At 39.3% G+C, this 19,934-nt stretch overlaps 1 protein-coding gene across 2 annotated transcripts in view; it reads right to left on the bottom strand.

Moving 5' to 3' along the window:
• LOC149220926 (CBL-interacting serine/threonine-protein kinase 8-like) overlaps positions 1 to 19,934 on the bottom strand; it is a 276,424-nt gene that overhangs the window by 12,178 nt on the left and 244,312 nt on the right. For both annotated transcript variants that reach the window (XM_089384950.1, XM_089384949.1), the window contains exons 11-12: positions 10,672 to 10,788; positions 10,335 to 10,391 (exon numbers count right to left, since the gene is read on the bottom strand). In XM_089384950.1, the coding sequence (XP_089241076.1) occupies positions 10,335 to 10,391; positions 10,672 to 10,788 (174 nt within the window). The remainder of the gene's footprint in view (positions 1 to 10,334; positions 10,392 to 10,671; positions 10,789 to 19,934) is intronic.

Genomic DNA, 19,934 nt, shown 5'->3' with positions numbered 1-19,934 from the left:
TGTGTCAGAATATCCTAACATGCCAGTTTTAACACTCCCTCTCAACAAGGGAGAACTCCATCTGCTAATCCATCTGCCAGACTGTACTATCTTTGTCATCAACGCAATGCCCTGCACTGCTCTGCTCTACTGAACTATGAAGAAGAAGAAGTGATCGAGAATGTATCATACCATTTTCTACTGACCCGAAGTCAATCCCAAATAAAAGAGTGTCTCATACCACTCTTACTGAACTGAAATCAGTTCCAAATAAAGAGTGTCTCATACCACTCTTACTGACCTAAAGTCTGTTCCAATTGATCCCAGATTAATATCATCCTAGCATAGGGAGTACGGTAGTACACGATGCGTACATCAGTAGTACTATGGTCCCTATCCTCATTTCCCTGCTAATTGGGCAGATGAGAGGTACTTCCCATGAGTCCCAAACTGCATGAGTAGGATGTCTCAGCAGGAGAAGGATGAATCACTCATCCTGCCTACATGTCGCCATGGGGTATCCCAGGGGAAGGCTGAATCACTCACCCTGTACACAACAAATCACTAGGGGAAGGTTCAACCACTCATCCTGCCTACAGAGCAGACCACTAGGGGAAGGTTGAACCACTCACCCTATGGTTGCTCATCACTCCAAGAAGTACCCCAAGCCCCCCGGAGCTCCCAGAGCTCAAAGTCTATCTCATACAGGACCCTCAAGAGAGGGTCTCTCCACGACTCCAAGTCATTCTCAGAAAGTCAGGAATTTGACCTTTCCTAGGAGCTTCATCTGATTATCGGCAACCTGCACATCAGTGCCAATGTGATGGAGCCTTATTTCTCCTCAATGTACCATATCTCGAATAGAGTGGTACCTGATGTCTGAGTGTTGGGAGCAATCATGAAATATGAGATTCTTTAATAATCAGATCACACTGATTGTCACACAGGATCACGGTGGTATCCAGCACGTGTCGATACAGCTTACTAAAGAGCTTCCCCAACCAAACAGCTTAACACGAGACCATACTCAGAGCTATGTATTCGACCTCAGCAGTGCTCAAAACAACCATCTGTCGCTTCCTGCTCATCCAGGATATCGAAGCAGAACCCAAAGAGAACCAGCACTCGGAAGTGCTCTTGCGATCCTCCACACTGCCTGCCCAATCAGAATAATCATGCAGCCTCACATCTTCAGCAGTGTCTCTCAATCCATGAGAGATTGTGCCCTGAAGATATCTCAGAGGACTCTTGGCACCAATCCAATGTGAGTAATGAGGCTCAGCCATATGTTGGCTCAACATGTTAACTGCAAAACATATGTCCAGATGGGAGTTCACCAAGAACATCAATGCTACTATGAGTTGATGAAACTCATAGGCATTTCCCAAATCAGGTCTGGCAACACTACCACATAACTACTTAAAGTTAGGCTCCATTGGGGTAGTCACAGGTTTTTAGTCCACCATTCCAAATCCGGAATCCAACTCCCTCTTATTTTTGCAAATGAGAGGGTCTGTACCTGTCAGAAAGAGGTTGTCATCATAAGGTACCAGTATGAAGAGTCTATCATCCACAACCTTAAAGCAAAGGTTTGGTCCGGCTTCACTCCTAGTGAATATCAGCTTCATCAGATAGTTGTCAATCCTCTCATACCCAGCCTAGGGTGCTTGCTTCAGACTACCTGCATACATGAGATTCACGATCATGAATCTCAAACCCCTCGGGTTGTTCCACATCTAAGGTCTTGTTATTACATGAGGCGAATGGTCCCCTTGCAAGATTTTCTTCGGTACATCTTGGACATGTACCTTCATGATATTCCTTGAATTCAGACATCCCTGTCACCATCTGTCTTACATCGAGTAGGGCCTTACAATGAAGATGGGCAGACCTCTGGTGCCTTTGAAGAGATGAGTCACACGACATGGTCCCCAATAGACTTCCTACAACTTGATACAAAGTGCCAACCCTGAACCCAAGAGTAAAAGCATCCTTAAAATTCCTTTTCCAAACACGTACCTTTCCATCGATGAATGCCACCTTGTAACCTTTGTCTTCCATTGCCGAAATGGACACCAAGTTCTTCTTAAGAACAGGTACATAAAGAACTTCTTGTAAATGAATCGAGTTACCCTGATCCAATTGAAGAGTAACATTCCCTACACCCTTTACGGGATAGGTGGCATCGTCTCCAAGAATAATCTCCACGATTGTCTCCTTCTCTATCAAAATAGAGAGAGCTTCCTTGTATCCGGTGAAGAGCTTTGAGGCACCACTATCAATAAACCAATTTCCCAAAGAGTCCGGAGGAGAGGTAGTGGAGAGGGTCAATATAAAATAATACTCCCTTTGCTTATCAGAAACAACATTTGATTCTTCATACCTGGAGTTCCTTGCTTTCTTGAAGAATTGGCCATTTCCTTGATGACCTGCATTCCTTTTTCCTTTGCCATTGTACCTGTCATTCCTTCGATCATTGAAGATGGCCCTGGAATGATTGTTGTCATCATCAAGTGATGTGTCCCTTCTATTCGGACACTCCCTCACATAATGGCCAAACTTATTGCAAGCAAGGCATCTGTCGTTCCTTCCACCCTTAGTGTACTTGTTCTTTGTAGCAGCTGGTGCATTAGATGGAGGCTCAGGGATTTTACCCTTCACATATTCTAGCACTTATTGGTTTCGGGAAGTGGGATGAGGAACCCATTGAGCATTTTGTCCTTTCCAAATGTCTTTGGTGATTGCTCTTTCACTCTTGCTTGGGCTTTGTCTTCACCTCAGCTCTGATACCATGTTAATTTTAGGTATGTTCTATGTTGAGAGCAATTTACTTCAATTTTTCATTTTAGCCCAATGACAATATTCAGATTAGCGATCACATTAGCATGATAGTAAAGTGCAGATAAAACATAAACATAAACATCAGAAGACTAGCCAAGACATGAGGACACAAGATGTGCACCATCGAGGGACAAACCCTAATGTGGGGAACCCTTGATCAATTCTTCTTATATTCTTCAATAGTTCAGCAGAGAGAGAGAGATAGTACAAATACATTTGAAGTCAACACCTTGACTTGCCAAAATGAGAGATCAGACATCAGAGATCTTCACCCTGAAGATGACACAATGCAGCAGATGATAGCCTAGAGAAGCTCAACCAATTACCCAAAACACTGAAGCTTTCCTTCTATAACGCTATTCCCCCTTTGTTGCTTCACTGATCATGTCAAGGTTGCCCATCTGGCAACATGTGTAAGCTGAAAGGACTGAAGCATATCTTGGAAAACCTAATCTCTAGTTAGGGCACAAGATCTTAGAACTACTACACTCTAAACATACTCCACAGTCCACCTATTTACTGAGGATATCCTTCACAATGATATCCAATGATACACTGCATAATAGGGTTTGGGCACAACACTTAAAGAGGCTTCCAACTGCTGGCTATGGCCTGTGCCCTAGCCCAGCAGTTGACTGTAACCTTGTCCCTTCATACAGTGACCCAATCAGCCTTTATGTAGCAGCCCCATAGCTCCTTCCTATAAGATACTTCTGCCCAGCATGTCATACCCAAACAATACGGAAATGGCCATGCTATCACCTACAACAATGTGGCATTATCCCAGCGGCTAGGTGACTGTGTAAGGCCTCCTTCTAGACAGCAACCAACTGTATTTCCTGTGACCATCCTCCTGTAGTTACGGATCACCCTCTAGCTGTGAAACAACATGTAAGGGATTCTTAGAGCAGTCACCCTTAATTACGAATTGAGGTCACCTCTTGACCTGTGGTTTAGACTTCAGGACTGTGGCTAAGATGTGCTAGGTCTCCTTACTTGAACAGCACCTAAATCACATCCTTTGGACTGTGTGTTGAGGCTCTTTCTTACTGCAGATTAGGAGTTCATTTAGGCTCCCTTTGACTGTGTCTAGCTGTGTATAGAAGACTGCAGCTAGGGCTTTTATGGAGCTTCCTTTGACAACGTATGGAAGCCTCCTTGCTACGTAGAAGAGCCTTCTTTTGGGACAGCGAAGGAGCCTCTCTTCACTGAGATTTAATCCCTTTAGGACAGCATATAAGACCTACGGCTAGGGCACATTTCACAGCAGCTAGGGCTCCTCCAAGGTTGCGACTATGACTCTTCCTTTAAGATTGTGTTTAGGGCTAGGGCATCTGCTTTAGGGAAGCATATAGGTCCCTTCCATGGTTGTGATTTGATCTTCATTAGGGCAGTGTAAAGCCTTCTCCTTTTGACTGCGCTTAGGGCTAGGGCAGTGTATACTCTTTTAGATCTCTCCTACCACCAAAACCCAAACAAGTGGAGAGAGATCACAAGGGATGTGTGTGTAAATGACTTGAAGGCCATCTCTATTTATGGTGCAATGTTGAGGATAAGATGGGGTAAATTGGTTGTTGACTGACCTTGACGAATTGTCACATAACGCAAATAAATTCGTATCTCCATGAATACATGTCGGAATTAGATGATCTTTAGATCAATCCTACACCTCTCGACAAGGGGAATCCAAAAAAAATATCAGCTGCCATAAATAAGTAGACCCACATGGAGTTTGGCCCTAGTTGCCAATTTTAACAAAGTTGTCTTCCTTTAACCTTAGCTCTGATACCATGTTGAGAAACCAAGTGTAATGAAGACAATGCTTGATTTCTCTTAACTTGATAATTATTGTGAATATCAACTACCTTCTTATTACTTATATTAGCTTCTTCATCAAGCAATTATACAAATTCAAAACATAAATATCACAAGAGAACAAGACACACCAAGATTTACGCTCCAAGCCAGGGAAAAACCCCACAAGGGGGAAACCCAAAAATCCTTCACTTATAGAATCAAACCAAAATGAGATATCCAAGAACCCAAGACCAAGACTGCCACAAAGATCCCAAGTCAACCCTCCTCCAAGTCTCCTCCCTTTGAAATATGTAACTAGGTTCGGTCTTCATGATCTTGATTTTTGCATTTGATATAAAAGAGAAAGAGAATATATTATTATTATTTTAGCATGGGTTTCATGCTCAAGGTTGATTTATTTATAATTCAAGCACCCATTGTGTGCTTCTAGGGCTTTGTCATAAAGTCTAGGTGTCAAAGAGCCATTGTCATATGTAAAAGACCCTATTGGGCATCATGTATCAAGTCAAAAGTATTTAATTTAGTCAAAGTTATGTCATAAAGACCCTCCAAGATCAAGTCGGCCTCATAAGCGTTGTTCAACCTCCACAAGAAGCCTATATACAAGGAAGAAATTGACCCCATTAAAAGACATACAAGGCATCCAAGAAGCTCATGGAAGAACAAGAAAGAGACCAAGAAAGGAAGAGAAGTAGAGGAGAAAGAAGAAAAGGAAGATCAAAGTTTTTAGAGGATTGTTTTGGGTTAAATCCTCCCACACGTGCGAAAAGTTAGGGCATCAAATGTTGCAACAAAACAGAAATTTTAAACCTCCAAGTAAGCCGAATTTTGGTGCCATAAGTATCAAGTGTGCAAGCAAAATTGTCAAGAAGAAAGAAGCAATCCAAGAGTAGGAGAGAGAAGGCAAAATTCATCATCTTTTCCTCACGTGAGTTAGGATTTCTGCAGTAGAGGCAAAAAATTGCAGCGCTGAAGCAGCCACCGAAATCTGAAGTGTTGAAGCAGTCTGACGTGGGTTGACTTTGTGAAGGACAAGTTGATCAAGGGAGAGGTTGACTTGCTCTTTGAGGGGTCTTAGGTTTTGGAATTCGTCATTTGAAGATTCTATAAGAAGAGAAGAATTCTTGTGCTTTTTCCTCTCAATAGGAGAGTTTTTGGCCCTAGCTTGCAGCCTATATTTTGTGTCCTCTTGTTTCATTGATCTTCATAGTTTGGTAGTTGTTTGATGATAAGAACACTATAATAAGCAAGTAAAGAAGAAGCTAACTATAAAGTACATCAAGTTAAGTAAAATAAGTTCACAAGAAGTTATCAAAGTAAGAGAAATCACCCTAACCTAGTTGTGCCCTAAATTTCTCAACACATCCAACAAGTCAAAGTTAACGGAAGTCAACGTTGATCAAATTCTAAAATATGGTCAAAATCACAGAATTTTCGGACCTGTAGTGGAGGCCGAATTTCGTCTTTGTAGTTACCTCAAATTTGCCATAAAACCTTCACACGTGTGAGCAGAAACAAGGCAGAAAATTCGAATTTCCTCTCTCCTTTGACTTCAGCTCTCTTTCTTCTCAATTAGGCACAAAAATCAATGTTGATGTGTTGAGTGAGTGAATGAATCCAAGAGGTCGAGTTGACTCTTATATATAGCTGCCGAGGAGGGTCGAATGGCTGCCACATAGGCTGACTTGTCCAAGGATGGCCGACTAGGTCTTTGTTTGACCTTTTGATTCAAAATAAAAAATAAAAATATTTTCTTACAAAAAGTCCAAATGGGACTTGACTCAAATATATTTCTTTTTTACTCATAATGAATTATTTTTTACTCTTTTGATTCTACGAATATGAAGAACATACTTTGACCAAAAATAAAATAATAATAATAAATATGTCAATTATAAAAATTACATTTTATTAGATTATGAAGACCGACACTAGTTACATTTTCAACAGTATGGGTTTAAGTAGGCTCTTCGTGCGTGGTACTCTCGTTGTTGAGCCTTGGTTTCAAAAAGAGCGATGTTGATCTAAATTAGTACTTCAAAGTTGTTGAACATGAGCCCTTGATTTTGCTACTGTATGTAGATGATCTACTTTTTACAAGGGCTGAGATTCTCAATCTCCAATGTAATAGGAAGCTGATTCCTAAATTTGAGATGAAGGATCTTAGTCTTATGCATTACTATTTGGGATTGGAAAGATGGCAAAAGCCTAATGAAAGCTTTGTTGGGCAAGGAAAGTACATTGTCAAGATCCTTCAGAAATTAGGCATGACAGACTGTAAGTCCATGGACACTCCCATGGTGACAAATTTGAAGATACGGGACTGTGATTCTGATCTGATTGATCCCTCTATGTATCACAAATTGATTGACTCATTGAATTATCTGGCGAACAGTTGAAATTCTGATCTTCTATTTTGTAACAATCACTTATTACAAAACGTATTTATGCTACAATATTAGATAAGCAATTGTAGATAGAACATAAATCAAATGCACAATAGAAGACAACCAAGAACAAAATGAGACACAGCGGATTTAGGTCCAATCACCAAGGAAAAACCCACATGGGGAAAACCCAACTGGATTCCTTCTATTAGAAATCAATTATTCAACAGAGATACATAGTGCAATGAGAGATCAAGAGAATGAGTAAGTTTACCCAAATTTGAATAAGTTGTAGCATGAAAATCATTGGTAGCAGCAGCAGATGCACACACTGAATCAACCTTCCCTTCAACTAAATCAACACTGAAACACTGAATCAACCTTGGCTCACCAAGTTCTGCTCTTACTCTCCAAGTCTCTCTCTCACAATCTTCTTCAATTCTCTCCAACTCTCTCTCAAGTTCGAATTCTTCTTTCACAATGCACAAGTAGTGAGGGGAGAAAGAATGAGGCACATATATATAGGAGGAGCAATGAATCCATGCCATAAAGGAGGAGTAACTTGCATGCCAAGAGGAGTGTAACTCATTCCCATTTAGGAGAGAGTGTAACTCATGTCTTCGTAACTTATGCTTTTAAGAGAGAGTGTAACATATGCATTAAAGAGTGTGTAAGAGGAATCTTTTATGACATGCTTTTATTGAGTGCAAGAGAGTGTAAGAGAATCTTTTATGATGTGCTTTAATGAGTGTAAGAGAGTGTAAGAGCATTAATGAGAGTGTAAGAGGAATATGCCATGCCAATAATGAGAGTGTAAGAAAACATTATTGAGAGCCATGATTGAGTGACTTGAATTTCTTTTTAATAATAATATAATAGTATCATAAGAATAATAATAATAATAATGATAATATTGATGATTAAGTCGAAATTGAACTATTAGGATTGATTGATGATCAGAAGGGATTTTCCATCAACAATACTTGATTACCAATTGATGGAAGGTGATTTACTAACTTGAGACTTTCTAATTTCAAACTTCTATTTTTAGACTTTCTACTTTTAGAAATTCTATTTTTAGAAATTCATCCCTAAGCTGCCAAATTTTCAACATGAACAACAGACCTGATATTTTCTATGTTGTGAACACGTTGAGCCAATTCTTGGTTGAGCCCCGACATGTGCATTGAGTTGCAACAAAAGATATATTGAAATATCTCTGTGGCACCATTGAAAATGGTAGTTGCATGGTTTTATTGATGTTAATTGGGTTGGATGCACTGACGATAGAAAGAGCACTTATGTTTTTATTTTAGTTTGGGCTCTATTATGATTTCATGGTCAAATAAGAAGCAAACTTTTGTTGCTCTTAGTACAGCTGAAGCTGAGCATATAGCTACATGTTCACCCTGTTGTGAATTTTTGTGGCTTCGTAAGTTGTTTGCTGATTTGTTTGATCAGGTGCTGGAATCGACCATTGTATATTGTGATAATCAAAGTTGTGTAAAGTTGTCTGAGAACCCAATTTTGCATGACAGGTCGAACCACATTGAGATCAAATATCATTACTTCTGAAATATTGTCCAGAGAGGAGTTGTGAGGCTTGAATATGTACCTACTAATGAGCAGGTTGGTGATGTTTTGACGAAACCATTGTCTCGGATTAAGGTTGCTTATTTCAAAGAACAACTTGGAGTTGTTGAGAATCACTCTCTGGAAGAGGGAGCATTGATTGTATAGCATCATGTGATTGAGCATTGATTGTATAGCATCATGTGATTGACAATCTTCCTTGCACTTAGCTGAGATACCAAGGTTTATGGTCGAGAAGATTGTCCTAGTTACTCCCTTTAGTCATTGAGATTGACTGAGAAACCAATGTGGTTGGGGAGTTTGGTTTTGAGGCTTGGAGTGATCTGTTAAGTCATTGTGTTTGACTACGAGACCAATGGGTTTGGTCGGGGAGACTGATTTTGAGTTCTCTTCCTTGAGTCATTGTGTTTGACTGAGAGACCAAGTGAACTTGGTTTGGTTGAGAAAATTGATTTTGTGTACTCTCTTGGGTCATTTTGCTTGACTAAGAAACCAATTCATATGGTTGGAGAGGTTGGCCTCATTGATTGATCCCATTGGTCAGTTGGGTGTTGACCTTGATGCCATTGGGTTTTAGCCTATGGATGAGTTTGATGCCATGTATCTTTCCTTATAATGAGATTTGTACATCTGATCTCTCCCTTGGGTTATCACTGAGAGACCAATGGATTGGTTGGGGAGATTGATCTTGAGAGAGAGAGAGAGAATGAAAAGTACCTCCCTAGCTAAGAGGGAGTGTTGAAAATTGGTAGCTTCGGTCAGTGTTTTCATTGGCAAAAACAAGGAGAAATTATATATTTTTATGTTGGCCAAGTCGGACTCATTTGCAGAAGTCTGCCCCACTCATTGAAAGGGTTTCACCCCACGGTCAAAACCCACCTCCTAGCACATGTATATATTGGCATTCAATTGGCCTCATTTGACATCCATCCATCACATTTCATTTGCCAACACAAGGAGTTTTGTTCACACGTTCGAGGAGAAAAAGAAGAAGATTTGTTCTTTGTTGACCAGCTATTTGACTTTTGTTTGACCAGCATTGACTTTGGTTTATTTCTGTCTGTTTGGCCAAGCTCTTGACTGATTTTGGAGGCCGAGATTTTCTATGATTTGTTGACTTTGTTTGACCAAAGTTTATCTTTGTTTCTGGGCTGTTGACGGAGACTTGACTGCAGGTCAACTGTGCAACTTTGACTGAGGTTTGATTGTGGTATTGCAAGCCAAATTTCAGCCCTTTGACCAGCTTCCTCAGGCCAAAATTCAGCCCATCTGTTGCAGACTTTGACTTGGCATTTATTGAGGTCAGAGATTGGAATTTTGACTGGAATATTCTGATATACATTTTGATGAATTGAACTCTCTCTCATAAGGAAAGATTTCTGGTTTTCTTTGTGGGTTTTGCCCTGATCATTGACCTAAATTTTGGTGTCTCTTGTCTCATTGTCTACTGTGATCTCTATTGCTATATTGTATAAGTTAATGGTTGAAATTTTTCATGTATAACTGCTTAATGATTGGAATGCTCTAAATTGTATCATTGGAAGTAGTTATCAGTTTGAAAATTTGTACTGGTCTTGATTGCACTAGAAAATCAACAAATATAAGGTGCATTTTTCAAAAAGGAAAAGAAGCTCAATTATGTTCAGCAAATAGACTGAGAATGAGAATGACACATAGAAATTGCAATATAAACATACAGTAAAAGTGATGATTTACCTCTAATGCAACAGAAATATGTCCTGTCTTATTCTGTGTAAGTCCCTCAATTCTCATCTGCAGGGGAACATCAAAAACAGAAAATTAATTGGGAACTAATCAATCTAGATTATCATTTAATGGAGGTTTAACCAACATGATCTGTGGGAACCTAGGCACTGTTATCCTGGAGTTCAACTTCTTTGTAATCATCAATATTATCTCTGAAAGGTTTCAATCATAATTAACTACATGCCCAGCCCAATATCAAATGTTGTTTAGTTAAAAACTTCTTGCTTTAGCCATACTACAGAATAAATTTCTCATGAATGATCGCTCTAATTTCTAACAGTATTACCTTGTAATTAGAAACCTGAATTTTGAATCCCATAGATTCTACAGCAGATTCGATTTCAGATATGATGACTTTTGCTGGTTTACTAGAGATGAAGCGTGTCTGGCGCTTGACATGATCCTGTAAAATGTAAAGAATGTGAACTTTAAAACTTCCTGCAAAAGAATCTTATAAATATAAGCAACAAAAATATAGTGAATTTGTATGTTAATCTAAGTCAGTAGTAATAATGTAATACGGTGAAATCAACTAACAAATAAATAATAAGTAGCCACATTCTCAGAGATCGAGTGGAAGTTTAAGAATTTGATTTAAAGCTCAAATCCAGCCACATATTCTGACTATAAAGCTGCATCAACGATATTTTTGGAAACTTTTTATTGAGTGAAAGCCAAAATTTTGCACACTTAACTTCAGAAACTGAGATTTGAGTGTGTGTCAAAATCGCCATGATTAGCAGCTTAACAAAATTTTGGCTTTTTGTTGGATCTTTAAAAGCTTCCATCCTTTATAGTTTGAGCTTTGAATTGAAATTCTGGAAGTTCGTAGGAAAAACTGTTAAATTATACACACACAAATAGAGTCGCAGAAAGAGACACAGACAGAGAAAGATGATTCAATCATTCAATATCAAAGTAGGATACAAAATTCATGTCTCATGAGAGAGGCAAGCACATGTTCAACCAACATTGCGTTAAGACATAACCTAAAAATAGTTACACTTTATATCAGTGTTACAGGGCAACACACTCCCCAGGTTAGGGGGTGTGGTTCCCTTCTGCCCTGTGCTCTTGGGATGGGGCAACATAATAGATGATGGTTTACAATGAAGGGTTCATCTTTAAATATTGCCCGAGGCACCTTTTCTAAATAGTCATGACCCGAGTCATGACTTATTATAAGTAATTATTAACTATTTTATTATAATTATTATTTATTTACAACATTGCCTTCCTATCGAGAAAATGCTTTGTCCTCAAAGCATAGGTAACGAAGGGTGTCGTTGACGAAAAACTTTTGTCTCCCAAAAGGCTTCTTCTTCTAGTAGGTTCTTCACAATTCCACTTAATAAGATATTCTTTAATTATTCGTGACTGTAACTTCTTTTCTGTGGTGGTGATGATTCCTTCTGGTTCTAAAATGACCTTTCCCTCATTATGTTGAGAAACCAAGTAGAGTATAGATTATTATTGATTTCTCTTTCTTGATAACTACTAGTGAATATTCGTAATCGCCTTATTACTGTTTATGTCTTCTTCATCAAGCAATTGTACAATTATTCAGTCTCCCAAAAAATATAGAGATCATAAAGAAGCAAGAGACACAAAAATTAGGCTCCAAGCCAGGGCAAAACCCCACAAGGGGGAAACTCAAACAATCAGATCAAAATGAGATTTCCAAGACCAAGACCAAGACCCAAAACTGCCTCCAAAATGTCAAGTTCAATCTGGTCAACTCTTCTCAAAGTCAATGATGGTCAAACTGTCCAAATCTGGTCAACACTGAAATTTCACACCTGCAGTGGGAGGCTGAAATTCAGCCCTGTGGCAACCTTAGAAGATTCAGCCTTCTCCACAGAAGTTACAGTCCACACATGCGAGCTGTCATTAGGTCAAAAAATCGTTCAAACTTGGAATATTCTTCTTCCTTTTGACTTCATCCTTCTCTCTCTTTTGACTTTCTTCTATGTTGCAGGAAACGTGGGGCAGAAGGGCGTTTCTATACGGAAACGGGTACGAAACGCTGAAACGCGTTTGGTACGCCCCTGAAACGCATTTCAGGCTGTACTGCCACGTTTCACAAAACTGAAACGTGGCTAGTACGCCCTGAAGCGCGTTTCAAGGCCGTACGACCCACGTTTCAGCATTTACTTGTGTTTTTTTTTTTTTTTTTAATATATTCTTACGTTAGCCTAGAGATTTCTACGTGCTTCCAGATGCCTGTCTAAAGTTATAAAAGTGAACTTTTGCCCTAGTGTTGATATGCAGTTCATGGTAATGTTAAATTCTTAAAGTAAAAGTGATATTCTCCTTTATTTTTCATTTTCATCCTTTTACTTAAATTTTTAACATTACCATGAAATGACTCAGGATGTTTGAGAGTGGTTTCGCCCTCATTGAATTTCATATGGAGAAAGTAGAATTTTAGATCTCACTCAAAATCCAGCAAACTTATCTGTTTTTCAGGATTTCAGGATTGGGGGGATTGCAATGTTTCCACTGGATTTTATCATGTACTAGGGTATGGAACTTGTATTTAATCGAGAGAACCAAGCCCTCTATGCAGGGGAGACTCCCAATCAAGCATGAGACAAGAAATTAGAAATTTCTCGTGGCTGATTTTGGATATTTCTATTTTCATTATGTGATTATTCATGAGAAATGTGATGCAAATTTAGATACTTATAGTTTATGCATTGACAATTGACAGTTTTATCATAATGTAATAAATTAGAATGTATCATATATGCTTTATGATTGCACATATTTCTTAAATGTCCTATATATATATATATATATATATATATTCGTGTTTCCCCGTTTCCAAAATTTGGGGAGGTCGCGTTTCGTATCGCTTCTCGTTTCGGAAACTCATACCCGTTTCCCCATTTCGTGCAACCTTGACTTTCTTCGACTCCTCTTCTTCATTGGTTTCAGATGTATTCTTGTTGGTCAAATAGATGGTTTCCAATAGGGTCGAACTTCCTTCTTATATATAGCTGTTCAGGAGGTCAAATAGCTGTCTCTTGGAGGCTTACGCCGACTTGTTCCAAGGAGGGCCGACTTTGACTATTTTGGTGGACTTTGACTCAAATAAAAGTTCAGATCACAGAATTACAAGGTATTTGGCTATGTTTCCATCAAAGAGAGATAGATGACTATGTGTTTCTGTTGTCATAACTGCAGTGACAGCCCTCTGTTTCCTCGCACGTGTGACTGCAGCTGCCCTAGAACAGACCTCTTAAACTCGGTTGTGTACCCTTCTTCCTCGCTGCACTTGGAGACCCTTTTCCTTCACTCTTTTCCACCCTTTTCTAGTCCCTTTACTTCGCTGATTTCAGAGAGGATTGCTTGACGTTATAATGGAGTGGACAGCCTCTATATATAGAGGACTGTCCCTCCTTTTAGGCCGACTAGAAGACTGCTGGCCGACTTGACATATATAGCTCAGATTGCTTCTTTGGAGGTGTCTTTGCTTTGGAGGAGACTTGACTTTGCTTGGAGGGTTATTCTTTGACTCTTATACAAACATATACATGGAGTAACATGCCCTTAAGGTCTTCAATCATTTTCTTTTGACTCCTTGACTCACCTATAGCACTTAACATGTGCTAGACCTATTTCAATGAGCAAGAAACTCATTGACATATATTATAAAAATAATATTTCTTTTCTTGAATAAGTACAAATATCAAAAGTACATTTATGAAGACCGAACCTAGTTACATTTCCTTCAACACTCCTCCTAACTAGGGAGGTATTCATACAACATTACAAGTTGTTTGGCTATGTTTCAATCTTGAAGAATTCACATAAGAGAAACCGGATTTGCAACCCATCTATTATAGCATCATAATAACCAACATTGTTTCCACAGCAAGGCCTTGACTCACAGCTCTATCTCTCAATAGACCAAAGCGCAATGTTGGCAAGACCAATGACTTATAGACACCTTAGTCATTGTCTCTCAAGGTACATACCCAGCCAGGTGTTCACTGGGTATGACCTTCTAGGATTATTCTTATCTTGGGTTCCCAGCCCTCAAAGAATATCGGTCCTCTTGCCTACTCTTGTGTTGGATGCCCTACACATCCTCAAAGAGTATCGGATGCCAGATGATTACCCAATCCGCCCATTCTTTCTTCCCAAGTGAAGGCAAGAATGTTGTGTCTATCACTTCGTCTTAATTGAGGAAGACATGCCCAAGTATCCTCTGACAAGGTACTTGTCCAAGTTCCTTTATAATTGGGAACTTGTTATAACTCCCTCATAGCTAGGGACTTGTCCATTCATCGGCAACTTCTTCTTCGTGGGTCCTTCAGCTGCTTGATCTCCTTCCTTCCTTTGATGCCATGAAGTCTTTGTTCGAACTTCTTCTTGGTAGGGCACCATCCATCGATCACTTTCCTTCCTGGTTTGACACGTCATTGCTTCCTTCATGGAAAGTGGCCTTCTTGTCATAAATCAAGTTCTCTTGTCATCTAGTTATTCCTTGTCCTCTTGTCTATGCTTTGGACTACTCTTCACATGGATGCTTCTTTGTACTTGTTTATTCCCATGCTTTGATCTAGTAGCCCTTCATGACTTCATCCTAATATTGTTTCAACATTAAATGGTAATTTTTTTGGATGGATTCTTCATCATGACATCTTTGTAGAGTAGAATCAATTATCTGCACCTTTCATATCTCCAAGGCCTTCAGAGGTGTCAAGGGTCCTTTGATCTTTTTCTTCCTTTGTCAGAGTTGTCATGCCTTCTTTCAAGAGATGTCTTTAAAGTATCTTGTCAGAGAGTGATTCTTGGTGATCATGGTGGTTTTCACATGCTTGATCTCTTTCTTCATTTTCTTCTTCTTGGATAGATTGGTCAACCACCTTATGCTCTTTGTGGGAGCACTTCATTGCTTGCTTCTAGTGCTAGTCAACATTTCTTGCTCACTAGCTTCTTAGTCAGCAATCTTATACTCCTTGTGTGAGTATTTCCTTTTGTTGATATTCATTGCATTGTACTACATGCCTTCGAGCATGTCCTTGGTGAAAGAGATTCTTTCATACTTGATCATGTTATGGAACTATTCCCATGACTCAATAATATACATATGATAACATGACTAAACTTTGATGCATGCATACCTCATCTTGATTCTCCTTTGATCATCTTAGCTTCAATTGGTTGTCCTTGGTATGGCCCTTCTTGCTTCATCTTAGCTTGCCTGCATACCATCCTTTTATTGAATCCCATGAATGGGATTCTCAATGAGACATCTGCCTTTGTTTATGAATCTTCTTTTGAAGATTCCATCATAGGATCTTGAAGACCCTTACCCTGCAAATGTTTCTTTCCTTTTGTTAATGGAGGTCTTCTAAGATTCTTAATCATGATCAATTTTCTTTCATTGTGGATGAGGTCCTATTCTAGGTATGCTCCTTCTACATGAATATCTTGAGCTATATCTACAATGCTCCTCTATTCTAGAAGACATTTCTAACCATGCATTTTGTTCTATTATAAATGCTCCTTCTACATGAGTATTTTGAACTCTATGTACATCATGCTTCTACATTCTAGAAGATGTTTCTAGCAATGCAATTTTATTCTATTCCTACATGCTCCTATACTACTCAAAACTTTGAAAGAAGACCTTAAGTAAAGAAGTAGACTTAGTTTAGGACAATTCATTTTCTCATGTCCATATTCTTGGCATCCATAGCATTGGACTTTGGACATATTTTTCTTGTTTGTTCTTCGTGGACCAAATTTGCCAAATTTTCCCTCTCTTGGCCATGGTAGAGAATGCTTGCTCCTTTGATCCCACATCTTCCTCGACTTTGAGTTTGGTTTCCTCTATCTTGCATAGAGACCACATTTCACTTAGTATGGTAGTTTCCTTCTTGGCATATCTGCTTGATGTGAAGTTGCCCCAATCCTTAGGTAGACCATTGAGTACTACAGTTGTCATTTCTTTATCAGACATGAATTCCCCTAGCTCTTGAAGTTGATCTCTCATCTTAGAGATCTTAATGAAGTAGGGAGTTATTCCTTCCTTTGACATCATCATCTTGTATAATTCATTTCTTAGATATATCACTTCTCTAGTTGTGGTTACCGAGAATAGCTCTACTAGTGTATCATAGATTTCTTTTGACATTTCAAATTTGGAGACATATGGAATGAGAGAGTCCTTGATAGATCCTATTAGAATCCTTTGAGCTCTTGTCTCATCCTTATTGTACTTGGCTAGGCTTGGGTTTGTTCCTTAGCAAGGATAGTGATATTCCCTTTGATATGTTTCAGAAGTTCATTCTCCTTGAGAAGTAAATCAATCCTCTTCTTCCATGCAAGAAAGTTATTGGTACCTACCAATTTATTGCTTTCCTTGCAAAAAGACATTGATGTATATTCAGAAAGGGACATATACTTACTTGATAGATTTGAGATGTAGTATACTTGCTTTCTCTCAGAAAGGGACATATACTTACTTGATAGATTTTGAGATGTAGTAGACTTGCTTTCTCTCAGAAAGGGACATATACTTACTTGATAGATTTTGAGATGTAGTAGACTTGATTTCTCTCAGAAAGGGACATATACTTACTTGATAGATTTTGAGATGTAGTAGACTTGCTTTCTCCTTGAAGACTTGATGGTTTGCCTTCCTTAGATCTTGAAGTTCTTCAAGTTGCTTTCTTCAAGTGCACTTGCTTGATGATGAGATTTTCTTGATGACTTGTAGCTTGATGTAGGTCCTTCTTTGATTTCCTCTTCTTGTAGGTACCTTTATGTAAGGCTCTTCTTCTTGCTTTGTAGTCTTCCTTGATAAAAGATAGATGGTAGACCTTCTTGTCCTTGATGTGATAGAGACTTCTTGGCTAGATCCTTCAACTTTTGTAGATGTCCTTCCTTGATAGTGTTCTTGAGATGCCCTTTCCTTGATGTGTCACCTTAGCTCTGATACCATGTTGAAGAATCAAGGGCAATTAAGTGTAGTGTGATTCTTTTTGACTTGATAACAATTTGTGGAGTCTTTTTACTTTTCTTGTTAGCTTAATCTTCTTCTTCTTATTATTAATGCATGTGTGTGTACTTCATCAAATTGCAACCAAAAACATAAGAACAAGAACACAAGATGTTGGCTCCCTGTCAGGGCCAAAACCTCTCTTCTCTTGAGAGGAAAACCCTTTAGTAAGTTTCTCTTATTGATCAATGCCAAACCCTAGACCCTTGACTAGAATGTCCTCCAAGCACAAGTCAAGTCCTTTCTCCTTTCTTCACTTTGTTCACCTGCACTTCCTTCTTCCGACACTTCGTTCCCCAGCAATTCACCCTCCTCCTTCTGGCACTTCGTTCTTCCTTCAACTTGTTAGTAAATCTTGTTGCTCTAGATGAGATGCTTCTCTTCTATACTTAGAGATATCCCTCACTTATCTAGACACCTTCCTTCAAATGAGATCCTTCTTGAGATGTAGATGTAGACTGAAGTGACTATACAGCAGCCCTAAATTCTTGCACGTGTGGGAGGTTTACTTGATGTTGTATACCCTTATCTCCTTCGCTTGAGTACTCTTCTTCCAGGCTTGAGTAGGAGGCCTTGTAGGCCTAGATTTAGCCCCAAACAAAGAGAGATAGATTATTGTGTGTTTCTGTTGTCATAACCAATGTTGTTAAAAGCGCGAGCGGGATTAAATCGGCGCCGGGAATGAAGCGGAAAAAATCGGAAAAAGTGGGAAAAAAGCGTTTGGTACAAAAATATTCATTTTTTTCATTTTTTTTCATTTTTTTTAATATCTAAACCATCTACAACATAAAATAAATACATTGACACATAAATATGATAAGAAAACTAATATATAAGATGTTTAATATCATTTCTAGCGCTAAAATCACACATAACATTGAATCATGTCCTGAATAGTAAGTCCTGACTCCTGAGTCCCAGCTCAGCCTCAAAATATCAACAAAAAATATGATAATGTATCTCATCATGTCATAATGTCATAGACTCATATACAATAAAATGAAAGTCTAATCCTATTGATTTCCTCTGCCCCTCTTGCGAGAAAATGTCACAGCTTTCTCTTTCCCTCTAGATGTAGATGCTGGTGCCTGTGCTGGTGGAAATGGCAATGGAGTCTGATGTGCTCTAGAAGCTGAAGAACTAGAAGTATGAGCTACAGGAGGTAGACCACGTCCTCTACTGGTCCTAGTGGTAGCCCGGGTAGGCGGTGTCACCTCCTCCTCCTGCTCCTCCTCCTCCTCCTCCTCCTCCACCTGCTCCTCCTCCTCCTCCTCCTCCCCCTCATCCTGCACTAACCAATCATCAGTAGAATCCATGAGAGGCCTCTCGGCCTCAACCCTCCATGCAGCAGTGGTGTCAATCCCATCCAATGAGATGGCATCCACATCAGGTGTCCTCTCAAGTTGCCTCACCCACAATCGAAGATTGTAGTAGACGTAGACCATGTCATTAAGTCGCTGGGACTCCAACCTGTACAAAGATCATGAAATAATAATTAATAAATCCAAATTTTCATTATAAATCGTGCTGCCACGGACCCCCGAGCTTTTTTATGAAAAAAGCGCACTTTTTTCGAAAAAGCACGCTTTTTTCAAAAAAACGGCAAAAAAAATTTTAGGCGCTTTTTTCCCATAAAAAGCACGATTAAATCGGCTTAGGGAAAAAAGCGCGCTTTAATCGCGCTTTTAACAACACTGGTCATAACCGCAGTGACAACCCTCTGTTTCCTCGCACGTGTGATTGCAGCTGCCCTAGAACAAACCTCTTAAAACCAGTTGCGTGCCCTTCTTCCTCGCTGCACTTGGAGACCCTTTTCCTTCGCTCCTTTCCACCCTTTTCTAGTCCCTTTACTTCGTTGATTTCAGAGAGGATTGCTTGACGTTATAATGGAGTGGACAACATCTATATATAGAGGATTGTCCCTCCTTTTAGGCTGACTTAACATATATAGCTCGAATTGCTTCTTTGGAGGTTCCTTTCCTTTGGAAAATACTTGACTTTGCTTGGAGGGTTATTCTTTGACTATTATACAAACACATACATGGAGTAACATGCCCTTAAGGTCTTCAATCATTTTCTTTTGACTCCTTGACTCACTTATAGCACTTAAGATGTGCTAGACCTATTTCAATGAGCAAGAAACTCATTGACATATATTATAAAAATAATATTTCTTTTCTTGAATAAGTACAAATATCAAAAGTACATTTATGAAGACCAAACCTAGTTACATTTCCTTCAACATTTGCCACTTCATGGGGCAACAAGGCCTCAATGATAGACATCGAAGATGGGTCAGCAAGGTGCAGGCCTATGATTTCGATATCGAGTATGTGTGGGGGAAGCACAGTGTTGTGGTCGATGCATTATCCAGGAGACCCACAGGCCTCTCACTCATGAGCATTTGTCATGATTGGAAGGCCCAGTTGTTGGTAGAGTATTCTAACGATCGGCGGGCATGCGAGATCTTATAGGGGGCACATGTAGATGAACGCTACAGGGTGACGGCCGAGATCATATACTACAAGGGG

The sequence above is a fragment of the Pinus tabuliformis genome, chromosome Q, assembly GCF_031772625.1.
Source record: "Pinus tabuliformis cultivar Carrire ecotype Pingquan chromosome Q, CPIR1, whole genome shotgun sequence".
NCBI lineage: Eukaryota > Viridiplantae > Streptophyta > Pinopsida > Pinales > Pinaceae > Pinus > Pinus tabuliformis.
This window is presented reverse-complemented; position numbering and strand designations above follow the sequence as displayed.